Below are 27,754 nucleotides of genomic sequence, written 5' to 3'. Positions count from 1 at the left end.
GGTTTTTTAATGTAGCAATTACCATTGTCCACCCAGGGAATGGCAGCCGCCAGTTTGTAACTGCAAAGGCAAAAAGAATGCCGCGCTGTCAGGTCTGGTTTGGGTGTTTGTTTGTGGTAGTTCTCTTTAAAATAATATTTATTCAACTTGCAATAGGTTTTGCCGTGGCAGGGGGATGCTGGTGAGGGGGTGAAGCAGAAGGCATCTGCTGCCCTCACGCGGTACCTGCGATAACCACCACGCTTCAGCAAGCCGCAGAATCTCATTGACTCTTCACCTGCCTGGATGCAAGAATATTCTAGCAAAAATACTGGTTTAAGCATGTCAGCCTGACTGGTATGGATTAAAGACAACATTTCCTAAAGAGCTGGAGGGAGAGGGAAGAGGAGGCCTCTGTATTTTCACACTACATCAGTTTCGTGGTCCAATTCACTATGAAAATAAGTTTTCCACCATACATGAATGCAAGCCAGGGAGCAGAAAATGCTTAAGCCACGGGTTCAGCAGAAACTTCACCACCACCACATGTCCAGAATTCATTTCACACTACTACCCTACCATGTTATTTAGTCTTTACAAGTATTAAAGCATTTAAAAGATGAAAAATAGATCAGAGAACCAAGCAAAAAATTTCATCCCTCAGGAGAAAAAAAAGCCAACACAAAACCCACCCAAACCCAACAACAAGCAAACAAAAAAACAAACCTAAAAATCCTATGCAAATTTCACTTCTTCAAGCATGAGATACAATGTGCGTTTTTTTAAAAAAAAATCGTTGCTTAAAGAAACAATCAATCATAAAACAAGAAAAAAAACCCAAACTAAAAAAAGAATTGCTGACATAGGAAGAGGTAATAGGGATCCCCTAGAGGCAGTTCTAGGTATATTATACAGAGCTCTCAAGGAGAGAGACCGGACAGTAAATATCCCACACTGACTTAACACTTTCACACAAGTCTGAATTAAGTCTCCAAATCCAGCTGGTTCACAGCAAAGCTGACTGAGGGGTAAATCATCTTGCAGGTTTTGTCCTCCAATTCCAGACAAACAATTGAAAAAATCAAAGTTAATCATACACGTAGCTCAAACATATTTATAAACAGGTCCTTGAAGAAAGAAACCATCCCAGGGTTAGCTAACACCATGAATATGACATGGATAAGGAAAGCTAGTTATGGGGTAATTCCATCCTGCAAAGGCACAAATACACAACTGCTGAGCAAGGTACACTTGTACTGGTTCAGTGTTATGTCAAACCCAGGAATTAATACACAACAGCCAAGAAAGTTCTTTAAAAACTTCTGTCTCCACTGTTAAGCCTTAAATAAAGTCAAAGTAGTCCTAATTTCCTAAAATTGCATTGAAGCCTGCAGAAGAATTTATCTTAGCTCTTTTTAATGCTACAATTGTAGAGTTTGTGAGAAATGTCTGAACTTCCAGATACCAAGCTTTTTGTTCTTCACTTAATGGGTTCCCCTCACTTCCCAGCTGCCATTTTCCGTTGGCATTACAGTAAATCATAAGAAGGAATTCTGCATCTGCATCAGGGCTGTACCCAAAAAGCTAACTGCTACCAAAAAAGAAAATTTCTCTAGTCCTCCATCCATCCATCCATCCATCCATCCATCCATTCATCCTTTGAAGCAGAAGTGTAATGTGCATACAGAGTATAGAATAAGGAGTACTTAGCCCTTGTTCATGAGCTATTTTTAATTCTTCTTAAAAAAAAAAAGTTTTAGTAACTACACTGTGAAACCTAAAGCATTCAAAGGTCAGGAGACACTAGCCTCAAGGCAACCTCTTCATGAAATGGTGTGGTCTCTTTTCAAAGAGGCACAAACTATTTCTCAAATTGTACAGTATGTTGGAATTACAAAACTAACTGTGGGAAACAAAATATTCAACAAGCGTCATATATTATGAAATACTGAAGATTTCATATTCTTGTAACACAAATAAGGCCTAATTTTCAATTTGCAACCTTATCTTACAAGAGTTTAGCAATATTCAAACTATATCTGAAGCATCCTTAAATAAGGCAAATTTAGAAAATTCAATCAGAACTAATATTTTTTACACAAGAATTCAATTTGCAGTCTTTACATTGTATTAACTAAAGCTTCTGCTTCTAATGAAGTAGTGGACCCAAGTACAAAAGCTCTGAACTCAAATATATAGAAACGAGTGTTATAATGAATCATATTTTAAAATAATAAAAGTCTTTCTAGTGTCAGATAAGGCACTTTTATACAGGATACGGCAGCAGCGCTAACAGAAAAAAAGCAGCATTACTAATTTCCTAGGAAAATAATGGAGAGACACTTATGGTCTATTTGGAATGTGATAGAATTGTGTGGAGCAAGTCTCAAAAGGCAGAAATGTCTTAGCAACTAAAATCACAGTAATTAGATTTCTAATTATACCCAGAGCATTAGTGATTGCTATGGTTAAAACTGCCTCAACTGTTCCATTATTCCCTTCTTTCCAAAAGCTCAGTTTTTCACCCTTTGAGCAGAAATTCTAGAGGCCTCGTCTGTGTCTGAATGCATTTTTTTTTTTAAGTTTAAATAGGAGAAAAGAGAGTTCAGTGTTTAAGTATGAAGAACAAAATGAAACTTTTCCATTATTAAAAAAACCACTACCTTTAAAAATGGCAGTTGTGGTAATAATGCAGCTGGAAGTCATGAAGTACCTTTGATGTGGTGAATTTGAATGTTGAGAAACCCCAAACCATCATTTACAACTGTTAATTTACAACTCAGTTCTTTGGCACTTCCACTGACACATCTGAGGCAACTTGCAGCAGCAACTTACACCTGCTGCAATACCTGTGTCAAGTCACCAGCACTGCCTGTGCAGACCATCACTCATTTTATTATCAGTAGAGTACTTTGAAATACTGCTGTGTTTCTACAAATACCAGCAGATTATCTCTGCCCGAAGCAACTTCAGCATTTCACTGCTCTCCTGAACTATGCAGACATAGCACGTGTAAACACAGGACAGCAAGCCACATCTGGCCAGATGGACACCAGATCAAGAACCTTGAGACATTTATTCTATTTATAGCTCTGCCCTTGAGCTGCTGTGTGATGGAGTAATTTCACTTTCCTGTGCCTCAGCATCCTCTGCCTTCCTGAGTCAAGTCTAAGTTACCACCCTTCATCCTAAGAAATGTTTTTCAGTACATCTTTTTTCTTAGGATCCAGACACAAAGCTGAAAAGCAACTCTTACATAGTATTAAAAAAATAACCTGAAATTGAATAATTTCCGACAAAGATAAAAAGATGCAATTTCAGTTATAAATTCTTTAATTTGTCAATGCTTATTTAGAGTAAGCCTTCATATGTAGGAAGCCATCAGCTACTCACTTGGTGGAAAAATTCAGCTTTTATAGATATCTGTGCCATCTCATTTTCACTCCTTCTTTAAAGCATGCACACATCTATGCCTCTTATTTTGAACAGATACTCAGATACTCCTCAGAACATGCACACTCCCAGGAGCTAGGAAAACTACCAGCTAACTTTTCCACACTCCTTTTGTTCCAGTAGCTATTAAGGGGCACACTTACTGCACCCCTGCAGCTCAGATGAACCTCATGTTTAATCAGAATCCTTAATACTAAAATCCATAGAATGAATAATAGCTGCACAAAAAAAATTACACACAGAAACAGAGACTGAGACTAGGAGGGATCCTAGCATCGTCTGAAAAAAAGTTAAAGACAAGCACCATATATGTTTATAATATCTTAAAAATGGATATAGATAATTTTAACAGTCTTTTTATCTTTTGGAACAGAGATTGAAATGCTAAATTCTAGACCTCATATATATATAACCTCATATAAACCTGGATTGTTTAGGTATTTGGTTATTCAAAATACCAAGACCTGGTTAAGAAACCCCCTGGAGTTTCTGTACCTGACTAGAATTTTGGCAATATCTTCACACACTATTACTTCCTCAAGGAAGCAATGCATATAAGAGCAATAAAATCATGTGGGGCCATGAAGCAGTACCCACTTGAAATCAGCTATGTCAGGTTCAAACATCTATTCAGGTTATGCACATGCAGTACAAATTACTTTTTGCTTGATGCCTGGATGCACAATTACATTCCTTCTGAAGTGCAGAAGAGATACATAATTCATACAGAGCTATACCTCATGACCGAATTGTACTTGTCCTTGCAAGTCATACCCAGGCTTGGATGTTTTATTGCCTCAGCCTGAGACCATGATGTCAACCTAGACTGCAATGAGAAAAAATGAGCCATTATAGTGACAAAAGTGACAAAAAGGTTAGCAGAAGATAAAAATCTAGAAAAAAACTCTGCAAAGCATCTCTAAGTGTGATAGACATGGTGAGAATCACTGCTAAAGCCACAGTCAGAAGATCACAGCTGCCAACAGCAGTCTGAATTGAGACAAATCACGTATTACCTCCTTTGTTCCAGATGTTAGTGCTTTATTGCCCCAACATCAGCAGAACTGATTTGAAATGGGCACGAAAGGTGTGCAAAGCCAGCCTGGCTGTATTAAAGCCAATGAAGTCTGTGTGATCTATTCTAAGAAACAATTGACAGGGTGGAGCTTCTAATTATTAAAGCTGGTAATATCTTCATGCACTATAGCCACTGATGCAATGGCTACAGGGCAGTGGTTTATGCTTTGCCCACCAAGGAGATGTTCACTGACAAGATGGGGGGATGGCAGAGATCCATTTGCTAAGGAGGATGAGACAGTCCTCACAGGGAGGTATTGTTTCCAGCTGAACTCATTGCTAAGGGGTTCACAGTCAGCTGAGATGAATAAATCCTTTCACCTCTGAAAGCACTCAGCTGCAGAGCAATTGCTAAGAGAGGTAAAGTGCTTTCACTGCATTGTACCTTCCAGAATACAGAAAGCTGCTGACTCTGACCTCTGAAAAACTGTATCAGAGGACACAGCTTCAGCTGCATGTAAGAAAATGTGCTGCCTCTTACAAACACTATCCCTATCTGCCTATCACAAGTCAAAGGAACACAGCTTTCCCAAAGTTGGGAGGGGGACAGGGAGAAAAGCACGAAAGCTGAGTGAAACATTAATTCAGGCTAAGGTCAACAGTGAAACAAATAAAATCCCACTCTTTTAAAGTCGGAGAGTTCCTCAATTGCATCCATCATCTAGTCTCATAAACTGAGAGAGAAATATAAAGGATTGAAGAGGGACTCAAACAGCTGCTGTCGAGAGAAGCAAAAGCACTTCACTATTTTGTGATGCAAAACTAAAATTGATGCATCAGTAGGGGGATAGAGAAGTACTTTTGCACCTTGCTTTTCTGTTTTGCTAAAAAGTCAACAGTAGCTCAGACTTAAAACAGTAACCAAGGGCTGAAAAGACTAAAATAAAGACAGACTAGAGATGAATAGAAGGACAGCATTACAGCCACTCCTAAATCCACAAAGTACTCTGGTTGCTATGCTCTTAATGCCCTTCACTAAACCTGCCTCTGCAGGTTCCCAACTCCTGAAGAGTGTCCAGGGACTTTTCCTCCTCTAGTAAAATCCCAAGGACGAGGCAATATGCCTGCTCCCTCCCTCAATGCTCTGTCATGCAGAATTTCTTGTTGCCCAAGCAGAGTTTTGTCCTGAACTGTTAACATTACAGCAGCACTAGAAATTTCCGGAGTGACACAAGCCCCTAGGACAGAAAGGTTGTAAAGTGACATAGGGTATTTTACTAAATAAGCAGTAACAGGCCAGAAAAAGATGAAGCACTTTCATTCCTGTTTCTTTGGCCTACCTTGTGAGGCACTGCCTTCTTTAAGACAGAGGCACCCTTGATGTTTTGGGGTTTTTTTCGACTCATTTCTGATTTCAACTCCTTAACATACCTTTAAAAATTCCAGTTCACATTCACTCAAGTAGACAGTCCCCTCTGTCCTGGTGGTAGGCAACTGGTACAAAGGGCAGGCAGTTCCCTGTGGTTGCATCAAACAGGCAGAGCAGGGGGCATTAGAAATGTACACATGGGTCTCCAGCCAAGCATAAAGCAGTTGGCACAATTACAGCCACGGAAGATACAACTGAATGTCCTGAGTTGCAGGAGTTTTTTAGCTACGCTTTTTATTCTGGCAGGTTACCAAGCACAAAGTCACCTGGAGAGCAGAAACAATTTCTGAGCACTTAATCCATTTTCTGTGTTCTGCACCAGTAAGAGAATCATCCACCACAGTCAGAGGACTGAAGCTTTCAGTGCCAGGCTGAACACAAGAAAAACACTTCAGCCCAACAGGAGAATTCTTAGAAAACATCACAGAATCACAGGTTGGTTTGGGTTAGAAGGGACCTTAAAGATCATCTAGTGCCAGCCCCCTGCCATGTTTACTACAACTTTACCAGACAGCTACCTTAGAAGATGACTGTTGTTTTCACTCCTATTTTTACATCTTTGTTTCTAATATTCACTGCTGTCTCGATAACATTACTTCATACTTGAAACAGTTATTTCAAGTATCACTGTGATCCTCAAATCCCCAAAGCATCTGAAAAGTTGCAAAGAGATTCCTTAAATCTGTATCTGGATCAATGTTACAACAACTTTTCTAAACATTTGTTCTCAATTTTGGTCCAGTAAGTAGAGAACTAATGCAGACTACAAAACAGCTGAGTACATGAAACAATCCTTGAAGCTACTAATTACACAAATATTAGTGAATTCACAATGAACTGTCTCAATTCTCTTTCCAGTCTTCCTGCAAAGCAAAAAACAAACAAACAAAAAACCACCAAACAAAAAAAAACCTGCTTCAGGAAACGTAAGACTCAAAACAGGGGCATAAAGTGCCGTGAAATTCTACAGTAAAGAAGGATATGCTTCTGCATCCACCCAACCATAAATTCAGTCAACTTAGCTCAAACTACTTTAATCAGAGATTTATGCTCTCAATGACCCTGAAATGTTATTTTTTTATAGGAGCACTCCTACATTTCCTTCCCTTGGCAAAGGCAAATAGGACAGTAACTCCCAGAGATCAGGGCTGGAACACAAAGCTATTGAACACCTCCCTCCACGAAGGGCACAAGTTTGTCTCTGTGGCCTTGTTGTTCACACACCAACTAAATGGGGTTTTTTATTTGTTTCTCATTTAACAACAGAATGGAAAGAAGTCAGATGTCAGCAAAATCCACTTTCTTAACACAGAACAAATGATGCTCCTGGTACATCAATATGCAAAAGTTGTAGCCACTCTAGATACCATCAGACATACTGTGAGGCTCTGGCCGTGTGAGAGAGAGCTTGACAGTCCCAAACCCTTTTAAAAAAAGATTTATTTCTTCAGTACATTTTTAGTGCCAAATACAAGAATTAACAAAAATACCATTTCAGTTTGAAAGCAAGATCTCAGTGTTTATATTGAAGATAAAGGTTTGACTGCTTTTTATTAATTTAGGCTTTTTTTCTGTGAGACTGGTTTCCATGGAAATGCAAGCAGGCCAAAAACCTGCAACCAGAAGTGAGTCAGTTTTGCATGTTTATGTCTCCTTAGTTCCCATGGGAACAGACATTTTTTAAAAAATTAAAAAAAAAAAATAATAAAAAGGATAAGGGTCCTGAAATACCTTCAGAAAATTTCTTCCAGAGCTTTATTGCTTTGGCTGCCTTTCCAGAATTAGAGTTGAAAGTAACACTGAGCAACAGATGACAGAGTAGTGACTTTATTTCTTCATGGAGACATCAACAGAAAATAAGTTAGGTTTTGGCACAAGTACCTAGAGTACAGATTTCTTTAAATTAATTTAGTGCAAATGTAGATAGAAATACAACAGAGAACAGGAAAACTGTATTATACTGTCCCTGTCCAATATATATGTCAATACTCTTAGAGACCAAAAACAAAACAAAAAAAAATCACCTGCCTTGAGGAAATAAGTCTTATATTTCCATAGCAAAGACATTTTTTAACAGACTCATTCCTTCCTTACAACACATTCATTTTTAATGGTAGCAAACCAGCTACCACAGTCAGCAAAACTGGCTATACACATAACAGGTTAAGTAACAAATATTGGTATTAACTTTTAATTTATAGAGGACTGTACTCTGTCCTTCAGAGTTATGGGTAAAAAGGCATTCCTCCAAACTCATAGAGCAAATCTAAGAGGCACTGTCAGGAAGAATCCATTTCTCATCCTACTTTTCAAAGATAACGGGGTACCTCCCACATTCTGTCTTCTAAAAAGATAACATCTTCCTTCCTCCTCAGAGCCAAATGCACCAGGAAAGGCAGAGAGGAAAGGACCAGGAATTGCTAGGAAAGAGGCTGCAGTGCATGTCTTGGACCTTGAAAACTTGGCCCTATTGCTACCATCACCATATAAGAACTCCCCGACAACTCAGTGTCCAGAAACACAGTGACAAGTGCGATGATTACCTGATGCTGCAAGGTCCTTCTAGAATGTACAGGACAGCTAAACCTGATACCAAAATTCCTATTTCCTCTTTGTAACCCACATCACCTTATCAGTTCTACATGCTTAGCACACCTCCATGCAACTCAACACTCTTAATCAGAGGGCTGCAGCATCTGTCATTTTTGCTCATCTGGGGAGAATGTCGAACATCTCGTACCACTACTGCCAGAGACTGAAGCTGCATTACAGAAATCAACAAAGGAAAAAGAAAAAGGAAAGCTTATCTCTGTCCTAAACATGGCTCACATACCCCACAATCACCAGAGTTCAAAAGGCCTCCTGCATTCACACAGTGTTAAACATCACTTTTTTTGCATTTTGCTACCTCTGAGACCTAATAATATATTACCACTGATATGAAACAAGGCTCGGAGAAGAGCAGCCAGTCATGATGTTCACTGGAAGGATGAGAGAGGAGCAGCAATCACTGGAGCTCTATCTTGAATGGAAGAAACAGCTGAACTTAATTCAACCTTGTTAGTTCACATTAGCTGAATTCAATCTGTTCTTGTCACAGGAAAGATTAGCCTTAGAAATAAAATATTTCCTGTTCTCCTTTGGATTTTGGCAAGGTGTGGGGTCACTCAGGAAGGAGTACAATCTCTCAAAACTCACTAAGGCATCACTCAAGGAGAACAGAGTTAAAGTTCAATGGACATTTATGTGTGTCTTTCATTCTATTGGGAAGTTTAGTCTCCCTTCTTAGAGGTGTCAGAAATACAAATAAACAAATTTCTTAGTCAGAAATACAAATAAATAAATCACTTTAACCATATATTTACTCTAACTGCTAAGTGTACCAACAGAGAAGTCTCATTGTGACCAGATTCCTTAAAAGAGCTACCATTCAAATTAATCCAAACATCAACAAACACGGAAATTTTTTAAAACATTAAGTGAACAAATTGCAGAAGCAGGAAGAAAGCAGATAAGTACTTTTCACCGTACTCTATAGCAAATTTATGTTCAATATTAACTACAGGGGTCAATTTTACTAAAACCAGCCTCTGAAGAGATTGCAAGGGTGCTGGATCTCAGGATCAGCTTAGTTCCATGCCTCATCTAGCACAAAGAAAGGAACTGAGAAAAGATGAATGCGACTACTGAAGCTAGGTTGTCAGTATTACACAGAATAAAGACCCTGGTCACAAGAAAGGAGCAAGCAGTTTTAGAAGAAAATAGCTTAAATGGAAGATCAATATTCTTGTATTACTGAGTCCCCAAAATCAACACAAATAACTTAATTTTGGCTTTGGGGACATCAGCATTATCATCTCAATCTTAAGGAAATTTACAAGGTCACACACTGAACTGTAATTCAGAAAATAAACCCATAAACAGGTATCAAGCACCACCTATCTTGTACACAGAACTAAGCAAGGCTCCCCTTCAGAGAAACAGAAAGTGTAATTGCACCATTATACATGTATCATATTACACATGCCCAAAAAAGCCTTATCATGGTTAAATGAGCAACTTCAATTCTGTCATTTGTTAACTTTCAAATGCTTATTTATAGAAGCTTAGCATTAACTCTTCATATCAAGTTTCCCAAGTCAGGCTTTTAAATTTGTATTTTAAAACTGCCAAAGTTCCTTGTGTGTAAAATTACATAATATTTTTTGATACATACAAAATTCTGAACATCAACTGGAAAACAACACCACCTTAACTATTCTCAAATGTAGTCACACAAAATTATGCCCTCTTACACTAGACTGCTGTTAAGACACAATCCACAAAAGTGTCTAGATGAAAAGTAACTATGGTACAGCCTGTGTCAATTATGACAACTAATAATGATCAATAATCTAAATTTTAAAACAAGCATTGTTTTGTACACATTGAGGAAGCTCAAGGCAAGCACTGCAATTTCCAAGAATAAATGAAGAACACATTTTACACACAAGACTAGAAAAGGAGGCACAAACCAAACAAAAAGTCTACAACATCATTTTACAATGCTCCTGTCAGAACACTCAAAAAAAGTTACTCTAACTAGGCTGCAACCAAAAGCCATCTTTCCAGGTAAAAATACTCCATTTATAGAAATCTACAGTGTTTGCATATAGATCATCTCAAGGCATGAGTACCACAAAACTTCCTGGGACTGACATGGCATAAAATAACAAATAGCACACAAAACCAAAGGCACAAAATCCATAGCAGCAAAACTTGAAATTCAGAACCCAATCCTGCATCATGGTATATGCCACATAAAAACAAAGCATCTCCTCCTGACAAAGTTCACATACCAGTTGTGGCCTGAAGGGTTTTTTAGCAGGCTTTAGGAAGTCCCAATGCAGTTTCTGGTGGTATGAAGGATGCTAAGGACAGCAGATGGTATAAGTTCATAACACCATGGTATGGCAAAACTGTTCTTTTAACTGTACATTCTCATGCAGGAAGGATTATCAATACCTCATTGACAAAAGGGCTGGTTTTCAGAAGGTGGCCATCAAGATTTTTTACCCACTCTCTGAAATACAAGGCTGAAAAACAAACCCTGCTCAGAAAAACACCATGCATATCTTTTTATAAATAGCCATTCTAGTACAAGACACCTCAGCAGTCTTCCTGTCAAATCACTGCATCAGTGCAAATGTCATAGCCAAGTCATCATGCAAAACTTCTTAGCACAGAGGTAGAAAAATACTCAGTTTAATAAGCACTGCAGTAGAAACCCCCAGCAATATGCAAAGAAGCACAACACAGTAAAGAAGGAATATGACTGACAGGTTTTTGTCAGACAGAAAGACAATCCTTCTGGATCAGTGTTTGTCAATCACTGATCCAGAGAGCAACGGTCAGCTGAGACACCTGAAACAGCCCAGGGAACAGCTGCAAAGAAGGCAGACTTGTGTTTTGGGCAGGAGGGGAAAAGGAGGGAATTGTTTTCTTGCTTTTATATTTTCAAAAAGCAGTTCCCACATGTGAGCAAGAAAACAATCAACACAAGCAAAAATAAGAGTAGTAACTGAGCAAACAAACCTCAGACTAATTTATATTGCAACTAAAACCTCTTATGACACTACCACACAGTACAATCCTCAGATTGTATTCAATGAGGTCAGATGTCTTCTTGGACTTAAAAAGGTTGAGAGACATCCTTTTAGATGACAGATAGCTGGCAGAGAATAACACGGAAGATAAACAGAAGATGAGGATTTCTGAAGGACAGAGTAAGATGATGAGATAACCAGTATCTATGATTACAGAAGGAAATCAAAATCCACCAGAGCAAAAAAACCCTTGTCTTAGGTATTTCACAATGTACAGAAGGATTCAGGGTACAAGAGCCTCAGCACACCAACTCTTCATTTTGACAAGTAGGAATCATAAACTAACACAGAATATTCTGAGGACTGATATCTCTAATACTAGATTTATGGAACGTGAAACTGCTTTTGTACCCATTAATAAAAGTAAAGCCATAAAGAGCATTAGGTAATCACAAATTCAACCCGCTAAGTATACTAAAAGCTCCAGCATTTGATTTGGCTTAATCACATCCCTCTAATACTACTAAATCAGAACCACTTCAGTAGCATTGCAACTATTTAACAGACATTTTAGGGAGGTCAGAAACAGTTACACAGTGCTCATACTCACTTGAATCCTCCCATCTGAGAAGGTGCAACTTCCAAGCAGAATAGTAAAGAAATCCCAGCACCAGGAAGAGGCAGAGGGCTAGCAGCAGGTTACGCATAAACACCAACAGTCCCATCTTCACATTAAATCTGCTCTTCTACATGATCTGAGAAAGAAAACCAGGTTAAGGTTGGAGTCACCTTCTGGGACCCAGAATAACGCACAGATCTCCAGCCGTGCTCTCCACATGGTAAAACACGTCCACGACCTAAAAACCACCGCTAAAGTAAGAAATACCAACCGAAGCAGCTGCCTTTTTCTTTTTCTTTTCTTTTTTTTTCTGTCTGTCACAAGGGTGAATGCCGTTCCGGCAAGGCAGGAGGGCACTACAACGAGGTGGCAGGGCAGCAGCCACTTCGGATACCAGAACGGCCGCAGCCAGCGAGGCCTGCCCAGCAGCACCGCGCTCCTCCCGGGCAGCGGAGACACGGACACGCCGTGAAGCAAACCCACAGCGCCAGGGGGCTCCCTGGGGGTGCCTCACGGATAGCGGAACCTGCCAGGGCAGCGCGGGTCCTGGCTGGACCCCGCTGGAGCCCCGGGCACGCCGCGATGATGAGTCCGGCTGCCATGAAGGCGGGGACGGCGCCGGGAGAGCGTGGCCCGCCCGGGCCGAGCAGGACGGCAGCTCGCCACTGGCTGACAGCTGCTAACAGCCGGCCGAAGTCTGAATTCGATGAGGCAGCGGCTCCGCCGCCACCGCCGGGCTGGCGGCAGGGAGCGGACGAGGCACCCCGCCGCCTGACGGGTCTCCGCTCCTCTCTCCCGTCTCGCCGAAACGGCCGCTGGGGCCGGACCTGCCAGATTCCTCCCGCCCCCTCCGCCCCTCCTCACCCGGCCGCCGCCGGCCCTGGGCGCTCGGCCGCCGGCTGCGAGCCCCGGTCGCAAGGCTGCGGGCGCCGCCATGCCGGGCGCGGCGCAGCGGGACCGGCAGCCGCCGCCGACACCACCACCACTGCCGGGCTCAGGGGCACCGTGGCCGCCAATGGGGCGCCGGGGCGGGGCCGCCGCGCTGCCAACCCGCCCGCATAGCGGCCGCCGGCGGCCAATGAGGCGGCACAGGGGGCTGCGCCTGCAGCCAATGGCGGGCGGGCGCGCGGCGGGGGGTCGCCGCCGGAGGGGCGCTGCGGCAGGGCGGCGGCGCGCGTGCGCGGATACCCCCCCCCCCCCACACACACACCCCGCCCCCGGAACCCCCCGGCACCGCCCGGTCCGGGTGTTGGAACTGACCCATGGATCTGCCCATCGGCGAACCACACTGCTCGGGCACTGCACTGCACTACACTATACTACACTACACTACGCTGTACTGCGCTGCTGCCCCTCCCGCGTCACTGCAGAGCCCGCCACCCTCCTCCCATCAGGGCACCACACTGCCCGCTGTCATCGCTGCACTTCACCCTTCCCCCCCCAGTTCCAGCGGCCGCAGGGCAAAGCTCCGCGCTTCCTCCCCTTCCCTCCCCCCCGCATTGCTCCTTCGCATTGCATCACAGCGGTGCTTCCCGTCACTCGTTGGCACCTCCAAACCACTGCGGTGCCCTTAGGCACTCAACTGAGCCATCCCCTCCTCCGGGCATGGCAGTGCAGGGCCCCCCCATGCACTGCACTGCATCACTGCATTCTCTCGCTGGTCAAACTACAGCACTGCACCTTCCTCTCACTGAGACACCTCTAAAACTTGCAGTCACTGCAGCCACGGCAATGCACCACCACACCTCCTTCCTACCCAGTTTCTGCGAGTGCATGGCCTCCAGTCACATCATCTGAGTGCACTGCATCTCCCTTCAATTGCAGCACTTCCCAGCCTCTAACACTGCTCGGCCCAGCCTGGTCTACAACCACTGTATAGAGCTGCCCAGCCCTGTCTTGCTGCCAGTCACTGCACCGAGCCATGCCATGTAGTCCAGTTTAGCTCCCAGTCACTGCCCCTGTCACTGCCTTTCACACTGTCCTCCAACTTCTGCAGATCCTCACACCACTTCCTACACAACAAGGTCCTGCCCACTACTGCACACCATCTCCCTGGGCTTCCAAATGCTGCACAACTTCCACCACTGCAATCACACCTGTCTTCCACACTGGACTGCAGGGACCACATCCATTACTCTGCCACACTGCAGTGCAGCTCACACCACACAGCCAGTGCCACACAGCTGGCACTGCTTCCACACACTTCCCATTACACTATGATCTCCCACCTTCTCACTGCACAGCTGCTCCATGAGCACTGCAGTGATGGGAGCAGCCCACACCTCACCATTCACACAGCATTGTCTTCCTGGCTGCTGGTGCCACAGCCTTGCTGGGCAGTCGTAATACTTGTTAGGTACAGGACAAGTGAGAAACACAAGGCAGTTTTAAGTATAGGCAGAGCAGGGAGAGAATGATAAACAGGAAAATTATTAGGCACAAGGGGTGAAATGTTATCTGAAGAGAAAGAGACTGTAAGAGATGCCCCTGCATGTTCAGGACAGTAAAGAAGCCCAGCAATTCCTGTTTCCACCCCACATGAGTCACTGATAAGACAAGGAAAACAAACAGCTACATCAGTTTAAGTGAAACTACGTAGAACCACATCCAATGTGGTAGTGGTTTGGGCTGCAGGCCAGCCCAGGTACAGATGTTTACTGGCAGATACTGCCTGGGATGGTGCAGGGGCAGATGAACACTGCTCAGTCCCACTCCCTGGCACTTGGCAAGAGGCAGAGACCGCACAGGTCATAGGGAAAGGTTGTGGGGGCTCACACAGCTCCACTTTCATAGCCAGAAACCCCATGTGCTGCATCCATGCAGGTGGGCTAACAAACCCACTATGCTCCTCCTTGGAGACACAAGGGACACACGTGCCATGTTGGCATTCAGCTGGGATTTTTTTTATACTAATAACAGCTTCTAGACACAGTCCAAGAGCCAAACAGACTCATGCCAAAACCCAGATATGACTGACACCGGAATCCCCCTGAGGAGGTACATGGAGGTGGGCCACAAAAACATCGACAGAACCCCATTCATCTGCAGGTCTCCCCTCCCACTGCTGCCCACTGCAGTGACCCCAACTCCCTGGACCTGACCCACTGGGGACACTGCCTGCTCTCACCAGTTGAGGCAGCTCCCTTCCCTCTGGCTCCATGAGGAGCAGTGGCTGGGACCAGGATGGGCCCTCTGTGTGCCTCCACTCATCTGACAGGCTCAGTGCCTCCAATAAACCCACTGGCTCCTGCTCTGTGTCACATCTAGCTGGAGCCCGGCTTTGCTTTACAAACACTGCCAGCTCCTCTCTTCACTTCTTCATACTTCTGGATGCACAATCCAGGTCTCTCCTTCCTCCCTCCTTCCCTCCCTCCACACCCTTGCGACCCAGCAACATGGTGCTGTCTGTGATGCCAGACACTGCCATGCCACATCTGCCCTCACCCTCATCAAACCTCACCTAAACTGCCCTGTCTCTACAGCTTGTGCACTCAAGTGTTTCAGGCCTGTGGTCCATAGGCACTGCAGATGATCTGATTTTGATGATGAGATAAGCCACGACCTACAGCATGAAGCCAGGTAATGACAAGGCTGGGGCTTGCTCCTGAGCCCACATTTGTCACTTGGGAAACTCTACCCCCTGTTATCAGGTGTCAGTGCACTGGAAAGAGCCCAAAATGAAGTCATGCTTGTTGCCAGCCTGGAAAAAACTCAGGAGGCAAGTGCTGTGCATCTGTGGAAATCAGGTACCAGTACCCAGCAGCTGCCTAACGGCCAGGAGATGAATTAAGGCGATGATTAGTGGAGTGATTTGGTTCGAGTAGCAGGGCTTTAGTCTGAACATGTTCCTTCTTAGCTTACATGTTTCATTTGCAGGCAGATGTCAAGCTGGATGTTGCTAGGAGATCGACAGCAGGGGAATAATTAAGTCTGATTAAAACCTATCATATTGCTGTGTCACTTTCCAGAATGCTCTGAAGCTTTTCAAAGCCAAACTGACCAAATGAAACAGCAAGAGCTACAGCCCATCCTGCTCAAAAAAAACCCACTTCTGGCCAACCCACTGAGCCTTGGGGCCAGTGCCCATGTGTCTGTAGAGCACTTCCAGCAGCAACATGAGCCACAAGCTGGAAAAAGAAGGCTCCGGCAGAGGGCATGGCTAGTTGGCTGTGTTAGCAGGTAACCAGCACAGTCGAGATGGCTGGTGCCTAGAGCAAGCTGTGAGGGGTCCTACACCCCATGTCTCTACATCAGCCCTGCATGCTGCTTGAGGTGCTCATGTTGGGCCAGGCATAACCTAATGCTTATAGCACATGTGGGGCAAAGCAGTGCAAGGGGCCAGGCACTGGTTCAGCTGCTCATGTCCCCTGCAGGTTTTGGGCAAGTGGAGAGGCCACCAGCAAAGCTTCCTCCTACCCTTCCCCTGGAAGGAGGCTGCCTGGGGCATGCCAAAACTGCTCTGCAAAAACATCTCATTCATGGTGCTGTGCACCACAGGGTGTTCCTGCTGAAATGGTGCCTGTTTGCTTTTTTTTCATGGTGGCTAAGCCACACATTATATGGGGTGACACACAAAGATAAATAACAGCTACAGGTTCTTTTCCCACCGGTAAACAAAGTTATGCTGTAACTATCTGCATCAGTTTCCAAACACACACACGTCAGCCTCTGGGGTTCTTTCACCATGAGACTGCTAATCTCCTTTTGACTCTCTGCCTTATAAAAATTCTCATTCTAATATTCACACTGTAATCCTTACCCTCAAATTACATGTCATCAAATCAGACCTGATACTAATTATCGTAGTATTTTATTACTAATTAAATACCACTAAATACCACAGCAAAGATCTCTTTCCAGTAAAGGCTAGATAGAGATTACCTCTGCTGATGCATAGACTTGGGGAATGCAATCTGGGCTGTAACACGTGGATTTTATCTTTATCTCTCTCTGGCCAAACTTGCTTCATCTCACACACTCATTACATACTATTCTTAAACACAGTCTCTGAGCACTGAGCGTGACCAGGGTGCGAACAACACTTTACATTTCTGGTGCTCTGGCTACTCCAAGAACACAAATGCTGAACAGCATTGTCAGCAGTCCCACATAAAACAAGCTAAAACAAGCTGAACTTGGCTGAAAAGTTCTGCCACCCTCCAAATGTCTTCAACAGCAAAGAGCCACACTTACCACTGCAGGCGCAAATAAATACCCAAAACCTGCCCGAACGGCTCCCGGAGTCTGCTGCCTGACCAGACCACGTTTCCCAGGGTCTTCCTCAGCTGAAATGATCCAATGGTTCTGCTTGACACACGGCTGTATGAGTGTGAGCAGCAGTCCAGAACACTGCTCAGTGGCTCATCTCCTTGCATTAGTTCCAATATACCATGTTTGCTTTAAGCATATTTTCCAAGAAAGGAGGTAGGCTTGATTTGAAGACAAGTATTGTAGACTCCCACCCTTTTGGGTCTGTTTCAGGAGTCCCTCGTGCTCACGTTCAGAAGAGTATCCCACATCCCTTCGTCTAGCTTCAGCTTTCAGACATACCATTTTGTTCTGCCTTCTGCTTGATTAAAGAGCCTTTCAGAGCCTAGCATTTTCTCTTTGTGACACTACACATATGCTGCAAGCAACCCCCTCTCATCCATCTCTCTGATAAGCTAAATATACTGAGTTGCTTAATTCTCTTACTGCCAGGCTTTTCCTCCCACCCCCAAGCCATTTTTTACATTTCTGCTCTATACAGCCTCTCTGATTTTTCTGAATCCTTTTAAAGATGTAGAATTCCACAATGACCCTCCCTAATGCTTTGACACAGGGATTAAATGTGCCTTTTCCTATTCTTTGTCTCAAAGGGCTGTATTAGTCCTTGCTGCCATAGCATCAGGCGAAGCATTCGGGCAGAATTGTCCCAAATCTTTTCCCAGCCTGCCACTGGCAGGTTAGAGCCATCTGTGCTGGTCAGCCCATGTTTCAGCTGCACATTCAGGTACTCATGGCCCATCTGGGGCTGGATGCAGACCCTACCACAGGGGAGATGGGTAGCCACTTTTAGGGGGGCTTAGGAAGCTGGACCTGGCAGGTGGAAGCAAAGTTTGCAGAACCCTGGCGAGCTCTCTGGGAGCAGGTGTCCCAGCTCTCAGTAGATGACTGTGCTGTGAAATAGAGGAGAGCACAGAACATAGTGGTGGCTGCTGGCATCTAGGCTGGTTTGGTTGTGATGTCAGGGAAGTATTTTGCAATGCCTCTGAATGTTCAACCCGACCTGCTCTCAGTGACACCACTCACTGAGGGGTCTGGTGCAATGCCTGGTTGCTGGGCTGCACACCATGAAAACAGCCTCTCAGAATTAATACACTGGGTGGAGATTCCCTCTTAATTCTGCCCTTTAAAGAAACAAGCTCAAAGAGCCCTTTTATATTTGTCATTCAAAGGGTTTTATTTCACCCAACAGCCCCCTCAGTGAAGTGTACTTGGGATCTGAGCATAGGAAGCTTTCCCAAATCTTTCCCAGCCCATGCACCACCATCAGATTTCATAGTGTGCTTCCTCACACTCATGCTGCAGGCACCTGGAAAGAGCCCAGCTTTGGCTGCGACTGCACTGCCTCTCTGGAGTTTCAAAAATCACTGCTAAATAAACCTAAATTTCAGAGATTGGCCATGAACCCTGACAAGCTCACCCTGTGCCCTCCAGCCAGGCATCACGCCATCCCCTTTTTTGCCATAAAAACAGCAGGCAGATATGGTCCAGCCTCTGCCTCTTCTCAAATGGGAATGGCAGGAATGACCCCATCTCACATGTTGTCAGGGAGAGGAGGAAATCAGACACAGCAGTGGCACAAAGAGAGGCTGCAGCTCCCCTAACCAGCCACATTCATGCCACAGGCCCAGGTAACTCAAAAACAACATTGTGATGGCACAATCATGGGCTCTCCTAAGCACATGTTAATTTTTAACAAGTGCTCATCTGGCAAGAGGCCAGTGCAATTCAAAGAGCCAAAGTAATGGGCAGAGAAATGGCAGAGAGACCCAGACTGCCACTGGGGAGGTGAAAGCCCAGCTAAGGGCATCCTGGAGGCTGTGCTACGCAGCACAATTCTTGCAGGAGAAGCTCCTCCTTGGACAAAAGGAAAGGTCTGGCTGGTGAGAGCAGGAGCATCTATCTGTACAGCACACTTCAACTTTTCCACTGCCATCAACAATGACATAGGATTTTAATTAAAAGCATGCATTATAAAGAATTAATAAGGCTCATGATAGATTAACAACTGCATGCATTAACAGCTATGCATTGAGCTATGTCAGTGAGCCAAGTCTTAATGGGGAGGCATCAACAACAGCAAGCATACCTAGACCCCCTGTGACTGCTTCCTGGTCTGAATAGTTTTCAAAATTAATTGTCAAGATGACAAGATTAAGGCTTATATTCACAGATGGTAAAATACTGAATAGGCTGTTTGTTGCTACAGCATGGGCCAAACATCCTGATAAGACAATCACAACCACAATTACTGGCACACTAATTGACTGTGAGAAAGACAGGTGGGTACAGAGACAACAGACTGTATTGCAGGGTGGAGGATCTGACAGCAAGAGGGGGCAGGAGGGAGGAATTAAGGAAAAAAAGACAAGAAAAGAGATCTGTCCCCACATGTGAATGCTGCTCTAAGCCTGTATGACAGCACTTTGGCCACAGGTGTGCAGAGACAATTTCCAAGCAGATGCATGGCACTGTTTGTGCCATTCTAGAGCTCTGGCAAAGCCAGCCTGAGGTCAGGTCCAGCTCTCCAAATTTCAAAATGGACACAGAAATCCTGAGAAGCAGCAAAACCATGTCAGAAAAGGAACTATAGCTTGGCAATACATCTGTGCAAGATGTGAGGACTGTGGGCTACTCCTCTGCCCCAGGAGGTGTCCTCACTGATGGTGGGAATGGAGCTCTGCTACAGGCAGTGTCAGCCCACCATGGGAGAGTGAGGGATGCAGAGATAAAGATGGAAAAGCTCAAGCCTGGAATTAAATACATATCTTTGCAGTAAGGTTGCTGAAGGCTGCAGGAGCAGCCAGCCCCTCCGTTCAGCAGTTTGCAAATGAGATTAGATGTGCCGAGTTTTAATTTCATGTTTCATTATCTGTGGCTGGAAGAAGAGCTGTCATGTGGTTACCCTTGTTCCTTTGCCCTGATCTGTATGGAACCCTGGGTTCACCCCTCTTTTCTGGGGGGCATGTGGTTTCCCACCACATGAGCTCCTGCTCTCCTTTCCAAACAGCTCCAGAAGCAAAGAGGAGCCCAGGAGTGATTCCCATGAGCCGAAGAAGGCAGTGGGAACGATATGGAGGGGCTCAGCCTAAGGAGTTTTCTTGGCTCACTCTTCCAGTTCATTTTTTTTAAAGCCAGGTAACAACTCAGCCTGACCTGACTCCATGGCATGATACTGCTCTGAAGTGCAGGCAGGCTGCCCGCAGCAGTGCTCAAATTCAGCCTCTTACCAAGGGAATGCCACATTTCCAGCCTGGAGCTTCAGTACTTCTTTAATTAATTGCGCTGGAGCAGGCAAGACTTTGTGTAACTCCAGCTGCCCTGCTGTGATAATGGAGCCAGAGGGCCATGGGCTCCTCTTTTCAGTGTTCTACCTGAATCCCAGGTGGTCTCCAGCTGCTTCCTCGTACAGCGAACCCTCTGAACCCAAGAAACACATGAGCTGTCTTCACACAACACAGTGACCACCTTTGGTGCTTGTACTGGTGTCTCCCAAACACATCTAAGGGAGCTGGTGCCAAAACCCACAGTGTAAGTGCAGCAGCCCACAGCTCTGCTGTATCAGTCCTCACTTCAGAATTACAAACCTCCCTCGTATATATTGCTCTGATCTTTTCCCTGTGTGCCCCAAGGAAGTGGCTATGAGGAGCCCTTGTAGGTTCCAGGTGAGCCACATTCCTACAGCAACTGAATTGTGCCCTGAAATTTCATTATGCCATTTGTCAAGATTTCAGACATAAATCCTGTGTCTTTTTTTTTTTTTTTTTTTTTTTTTTGGCCAGGCCAGAGCAGAATTAATAGTATGGGACTGAGCTTGCTTCTTTTGAATAAACCATTTCACATGACCTTTGCTGCCCTGTTTCCTGCATGATTCTTTATAAAAATAATCGATTTTGCACTGAGCGACATCAAAACCTCCCAAGGTGCCATGTGCCCAGAGTAAAGACATTTTTTGCATCACCTCACCACCCGCTCACCCAAGACCAGGGCAAGAATGATGCTCAGGAAAGGGATCAAGCAGACAGGAGGTAGCAGCAAGGAGAGACAGTGTGAGGAAAGAAAAAGTGCCAGACTATGCAAGGACTTCACAAAAATCCTGCCAGTCTCTGGGAGAGGTGGTGGGAGGAGGTGCTGGAGCTGTTGGTGCAGGTGCTTCACCTATGAGTGCAAGAGCAGCTGCCTGGCAGAGGGAGATGGGCTGGCAAGGGCCCAGATGCAGGACCCATTGTGTCCTGGTGTCTGTACCATGCATGGGAAAGGGAAGGAGGCAGAGGAGCCACCCTACACAGGACAAGTTATAAGGCAGAGCAGGGCTGGTGGGGGGTGGTGGTGTCACGGGTGGGTGAGCTGGCTTGCAGCACGCTGGCCCTTGCACTGCAAGATGTGGCCAAGATTTCATTCTCTGCTGCTGGGCACGAGCCCACTGTGTTTAGGAGATTCAGCATTTGTGGTGACCTGTGGATTCTTGTAGCTGCTTTGCATAACAAGGAGTTAGTGCACCCAGGGGGAAATGTGTCTGGGTGCTGTGCTTGATGGCAGGACTAAGGCAAATAGCAGCCATGAGGAGGCAACTGCCAGCCCCAGGGGCTGGTGCAGCACAATGAACCTCCCCAAGTGCATCTCCAGCATTCACACAATCCCATGGTGTAGGTGTGAGTGAGAACAGGGCTAGAGGGCCAGTGGATCCTCTTGTAGCAAGAGATGTCCTAAACAGCATATGTGCAGAGCCGCCAGCCATGGCATACTCTGCCCTTGTCCCAGAAGCTGCAGGGACACAGCCAGGCCAGCAGGTCCCTCATCTGCCACACACTACAGGTCAGAGGCACCTGCAGCCCACCCAACTCAGCAGCAAGAAGCCAGGGACAGAGCTCAGCCCCTCCAGCAGATTCCCTACCTTGCTCCCCCCAGGAACCAATTCCTTGTGCCACAGAAGATGGTGTATGAGCTTTCTGCAGCCATCAACTGAACCACTGGTACTCTGGGCGAGGCTGGCAGCTCCACAGGGCCAGGTAAAGCCAGCTGCTCAGGGCTGGAGTCCTCCAGTACTCAGCACCCTGTTGAGTGAGGTTTGTGCCTGCAGCAGGACTGGTCCTTCCAATGCAGGGAGGTGGGAAACTAAATACAGCAAGGTGTTGGTACCAACAACATCCTCCCCGACAGACTGGTTCCTGGTGGATGTGGTAGATCAGCACAGTCAATTTGTGCAGCCAACCAGACAGGTCCTGTGTTCAGAGTCCAGCACATACAATCCATCTAGGTTGGCATGTGAACCCCAGAATCAAGCTGGGCAAAGCAGTCTGCCCCACTCTAGTTCCCTCCTAATCTAACCATGGATGCTGGCACTGCTGGAAGTGTTGGGCTCTTTGACTCTATACCAGCACTGAGGACACAGTCACAGCTTGGCACTGTCACTCCCCAACAGTGATGTGTGCTGGGGGACCAGCTGCAGACAAGCCTGGCCAAGGAGGACACTTCCTGCTCCAGACTTCTTGTCCTCCAGCATCTTATCCCAGAATAACCTCTGATTTGCATCTCTTCTCTCTCCGTCAGCATCATTCCCACCCAGGGCTTTGACCAAAAGGTTTTTTTTATTCTTTCCTCCCTAACTCTTTCCTGGGCCTTAGAGCCTACAGAAAAGCTGAAGGGCCTCCTCATTTCTGCAACAAGTGACCATGTGCGAGCATGTCACTGCCTGTGCTCCACACTTCAGTCCCACAGTATCTCTGCTTAAATACCTTGCTCCTTTTCCTTGACAAGCTGGGAGAAACCTTCAAGCTCAATAGGTGTTGAGATTTGGGGGATTCATTAACCAGTGAAGCTGTGCAAGTCCAGAGGGAGAAGGATGAGGGTATTCTGAACCAGCAGCTGGTCCCAGCAAGCCCACAGCTGCAGCACCCAGGCAGTGCTGCCTTTCCTGGAGGGATTGCTGTGGCTCGGTCCCTGTCACACTGTGGCCCTGAACAGCCTTGCCAGAGGCCCATGCTCCTCCCATCACACCAGGCGACGATGAGAAGCATCTCGTGATCCGGATGCAGAGCAAGCCTATCATCTCTTCCTCATCGACACAAACAGTCCTAAAAATATCCCGGGAGTGGGCCGATGGCAGTCGTGCTACAGTCTCTGCTATGCAGATAGGAACGGCTGGTCCCTGGCCAGAGAGCCCGGGGCAGTGTCAGCTCCACTGCCCTGCCCCAGCACAGGGTTTTGGGATCCTGTACTCTGCCTCAGTAACCCCTGTAGCAGAGGCATGCCAGGGACAGAGGTTGGTGTGGAGTGTCCTGGCCATGCACAGCATCTCAGCTGGGGCTGTCCTGGCCAAGGGAGACAACAACCACCTATGCAGGGATTGTCCCTCCTGGGTGCAAAGGACCAAGCAGAGCAGGGAAGAGGGGAGCAGGGGGTTTGAAACCTGCTGCCTTGAACCCCTAACAATGATGAACTGGAGTGCTGCCAAGACACCCTGTGACAAGCCAGAAGTGAACCCAGGCAGTGAAAACTCGCAGCACTGTGGGTGCAAGGGCAGCAGGACAGGGAGGTGGGGAGCAAGTCAGCAGAGCAGCAGCAGCAGGAAGGCAAACTCAGCCTACTGGAAAAGCCAGAGAAGCAGAAAAGCATGTTTAAGTTAGCAGCCCATCTAGGAACAGGGCTGCCCTTGAGCCCTACCACAGAGGCAAAGGGCAAAGCTGTCAGTTCCACTCTTCCCCTCCCATCCCTGCATGTTCTAAAATTTCAAGGCTTGACAGCAAGCAGGGCTGCTGACACTGAGCCTCAGGCAACCATCTGCTGCATGAACCTGAGTGGGAAAAGGAACAGAGATGCTGCTGGAGGAGCCAGGAAGAATGGGTAAGCTCTTACAGGAATGGCTTAAAGAGCAGTATCACAAATCCATCCCTACGGACAGACTCTGGCACCCTCTGGATTTGATGCCAAATGACTGTGCTGGTGTGCATGGAGCACATCAGCACCCACACCCAACACTGTGGAAGAAGAGGGCTCAGGATAGCCCTGCTCTCTGCTGCAGCATGCCCTTGGCCAGCATGCACCATGTCCCCTCCAGCCTGCTCCTCTGGCCTTCAGAATACCAGCCCAAAGGCCCTTTGCAGCCAACACCACCATCACCACTGCCAGACAGGTGCTGGGAGACTGCCACATACACCCAACCCACAGGGAGTGGCTGCTCCCTGCCCTGAGCCACAAGCCCCACTCTCTCCCATCCAGACATCCTCTGGTGCTATGCTGTCCGAGGAAGAACTGCCCACTGCTCCAGCCCATAGCCAACCCACACTGATGTCATCCCAGCCCAGATACTGTCGCCAGGATGTCACGCACATCCCGAATTCAAACCTGACATACCAACTACTCACTCCCAACCCATGCTGTCATCCATCAGAGCCAAGGCCAGCAGGTCAGCTCTCCCCAGCACAGCCAAACCCCTCCTGGGCTGGTGACCCATGGGCAGCATGTCCCAGAGAGAAACACTTCAGGCACAGACCTATCTCACTGCTCCCCCACACCGATACCCTTAGCAGCTCCCTGAGCCAGCACAGAACCATCCGCAGGGATCAGAGCCCTGAGCAATCTTACCCGCTTCTTCCAGGGCTGTGGGACAGTCTGTGCTGAGAGGAGGGAGACCGAAACACCCCCGAGGCACTGGCCAGGTCCAGCCGTAGCCTGGCATCCGTTCGCTGGGGAGTCTCCCTCAGCAGGTACCAGGCACCTCCCCAAAAAGGCTGCACAAGGGCTCTTCTGTCCAGCAGCTCCGAGAGGAAAGAGTGAGGTGCCCCAGGTTGCCTGGAGAAGGGGTGGGGATCTTTTGTGGGAGGAGATGACAGCCCAGTCCCCAGGGACTGCCCCCATGGCCTGACCCTGAACCTCTTGCTGGGAACCATCCATGCAGCCTCAGGTCAGCCAGTGCAGGACTGGGGGCTGCTTCTTTGCAGGGACTGGACAGCTGGGCAAGGGACTGATCCAGGTCCCCCAGGGCTGCCCACACAAATTGATGGAGGTTGGGAGACCTCAGAAGGCAGAAGGGACCCTGGTCAGCAGTGCAAAGACCCCTGAGGATCTTTACTTACCCTCCTGGGGAAAGAACCCCCAGCACACTGGTGCCTGAGTCATGTCCCACACAGGCAAGAGCCCAGCTGAGAGAAGGCAGGGCAGTGGGGCAGGAAAAACCTCACTACACGAGGATCCCTTAACTACAGTTTGTCTGGAGAAGCCCTGGGCTCAGCTGGAGAGGGTGAGGAGTGAGAATCGCTTCCTCGAGCTGGCCCATCAGGTGCTGACGTGCCTGGCTCTCAGCCCAGCAACTCAGAGCCACGCAGCTCCCATGAACACAGTCTTTCTTCTCCCTGCCTCACAGCCCTTGGCAGCCCCTCAGCTCTGCTGGCTTGTGGAGAGAGTACAGCTAAGGTCTGTTTTTCTGTCCTTTTCCCCTTGCCAGGCTCTGCACAGCACTGAGGGCCCAAGATGGGGCCTCCCTAATGGGGATGGTGCTGCAGACCCCCTGCTTCCACAGGGATCCAAGAGGAGCCTCCACCTCCAACCAGGGCTGGAGCAAGGATGGCTAAGGGTCCAAGCAAGACACCTTGTGTTACCTCCCCACATGCAAGGGAGAAGGGCAGAATAAGAGCTCTAACTCTCTGCCAGTCTTTGTGGACACCAGCTGTTAAACGGTGTTTGGAAACAGACAGAAAGGACTTGGGACAGACCTTCCCCTGACTGCCAACACAACTGCTTCCTTCATTCTGCCCCAGCTCTGTTAGGGCTGGACAAGCAAAAGCTGTGTCTGCTGCAGAGCCAAGGAACATGTGCAGCTACTCACTGCAGGCAACCACAACTCCAGCCAGACAAGCTGCTAGGCCCTTCGGTGTAGTTATTTATCAGCCTTTTCTGTGCTCCCAGCAGAATGGTTTCCTATCTCCAACAGTAGCACACCAGCATCCTGTACCACTCCCAGTTTCAATAAAACTGGCTGCCAGGTAATACCTCCTCTGCACATGCAACCTGCACCACAACAGTGCCTGTACCACAGCTGAATGTACCATGATCTGCACCCAGGACAGTGGCAGACAGTTTCTTCTCAATTTTTTTTAACTGCTTGTTAACTGCTGGGTCCTCTTGCAGCATGAGGGGCTTACACTGGATATGCTGGGCAGTGACTCAGGCAAGACTCATGCCCCAGCTGAGATGGAAGAGTCCATACAGCAGGCCAGCTTTATTTCTCTCTTGCATCATGTACTAAAGGTGCCCACCTGAACCATTCATAAAAGTGAGAAATTTTCCTAAACACATTAGAAGCCAAGGACATGTCTTTTCAGGCTCTCTTACGTTCACTCACTTTTGTCTAGAAATTAAAACACACATACTATGCCATTTTAATCTTTTTCCAGCACCATCCCACACATTTCCCACATTGATAGGAGCTGTCAGAACAGTTTTGACTTTAGCATTGTCACATTACTCATGCTGCAGCAAGGAGGCTATGGCAATGTTGCTGCGTGGACCTATCACAGGCTCCTCAAAAGATTGCAATCTGGTGACTGCTTCCCATTCCTCTGTAGACCATTCTGGTGAGGTCAAAGGCAATTACTGATACACACCCTCAGCTATGCTCATTGCTGGACTCACACTCATCCCATGTGAAGTTGCACTCTTCAGTCATCCAAGGGAGAAATCTTAAGTTGCAGAACAGCTCTATCAGCAATGCAAAGAAATGAAGAATGACTACAGGAAAAGAGGAAAAAGGCTTATTTTGACTTTTAGCAATATCTCATGTTGTTTATGTTGAAGCTAAAATACTGCACACTTTACCCTAACCTAAGTGCACACACCTAAGTGTTCTGTACAATGTTTACAAATTTGTCAGGAAAAGGTGATGTTAACATTTTCCCCAACCACAAAACTGGCTCCCCGAATACCTGGCACTTTAGTCTCCAAAGATATGAGCTGAAATAACAATACAATGAATAAGCAATTTACTCAAGGTCACTCAGTGTATCAAGAACATAAATCCCTGAGCTAAGGTAGAAGAATCTCCTTTCCCTGACTGCCAGTTCAGTAAGTCATAACCAGCACTGTGAAATTCAAGTTAAATCTGAATTATAGAACAGAGCTGTGTGACTCTGCACCCAGGTAAGATTTTCTGATGATTCCTCTTCTGGAACTGTCACTCTCAGCTCAGAGAGATCCTAAGGCCACTCAGCTCTTAATGCAGGTAGGGACTCTATACTTCAACAAGGAAGAACAAATCTGTGTCTCTGTCCTAGCTGAACAGGCATGCGAGACTGAGTCCTTAATAAAAGAACTCAGCTTAATGTCACTGAGAGCTCACTGACTAAGCATAAGGAGATGAGTATCAGAAAGGAAAAATGCTGATAGAAAAATAAGAAGCATGATGAGAATTAG

At 46.4% G+C, this 27,754-nt stretch overlaps 1 protein-coding gene across 13 annotated transcripts in view; it reads right to left on the bottom strand.

Annotated features, from left to right (window-relative positions):
• The window catches only part of ST3GAL3 (ST3 beta-galactoside alpha-2,3-sialyltransferase 3), a 191,887-nt gene extending 166,712 nt beyond the window's left edge, over nt 1-25,175 (bottom strand). For 6 of the 13 annotated variants that reach the window (XM_030454990.1, XM_030455000.1, XM_030454999.1 and 3 more), the window contains exons 1-2: nt 24,932-25,014; nt 12,074-12,218 (exon numbers count right to left, since the gene is read on the bottom strand). In XM_030454990.1, the coding sequence (XP_030310850.1) occupies nt 12,074-12,188 (115 nt within the window). In that variant the 5' untranslated portion in view covers nt 12,189-12,218; nt 24,932-25,014. Of the gene's footprint in view, nt 1-12,073; nt 12,219-12,565; nt 12,869-12,946; nt 13,058-17,275; nt 17,490-24,931 lie in introns of those variants that run through there. The other 7 variants (XM_030454992.1, XM_030455002.1, XM_030454991.1 and 4 more) reach the window with 7 other exon arrangements.
• Between the last annotated feature and the right edge of the window lie 2,579 nt (nt 25,176-27,754).

Source organism: Calypte anna, chromosome 8, assembly GCF_003957555.1.
Source record: "Calypte anna isolate BGI_N300 chromosome 8, bCalAnn1_v1.p, whole genome shotgun sequence".
Classification (NCBI taxonomy): Eukaryota; Metazoa; Chordata; class Aves; order Apodiformes; family Trochilidae; genus Calypte; species Calypte anna.
This window is presented reverse-complemented; position numbering and strand designations above follow the sequence as displayed.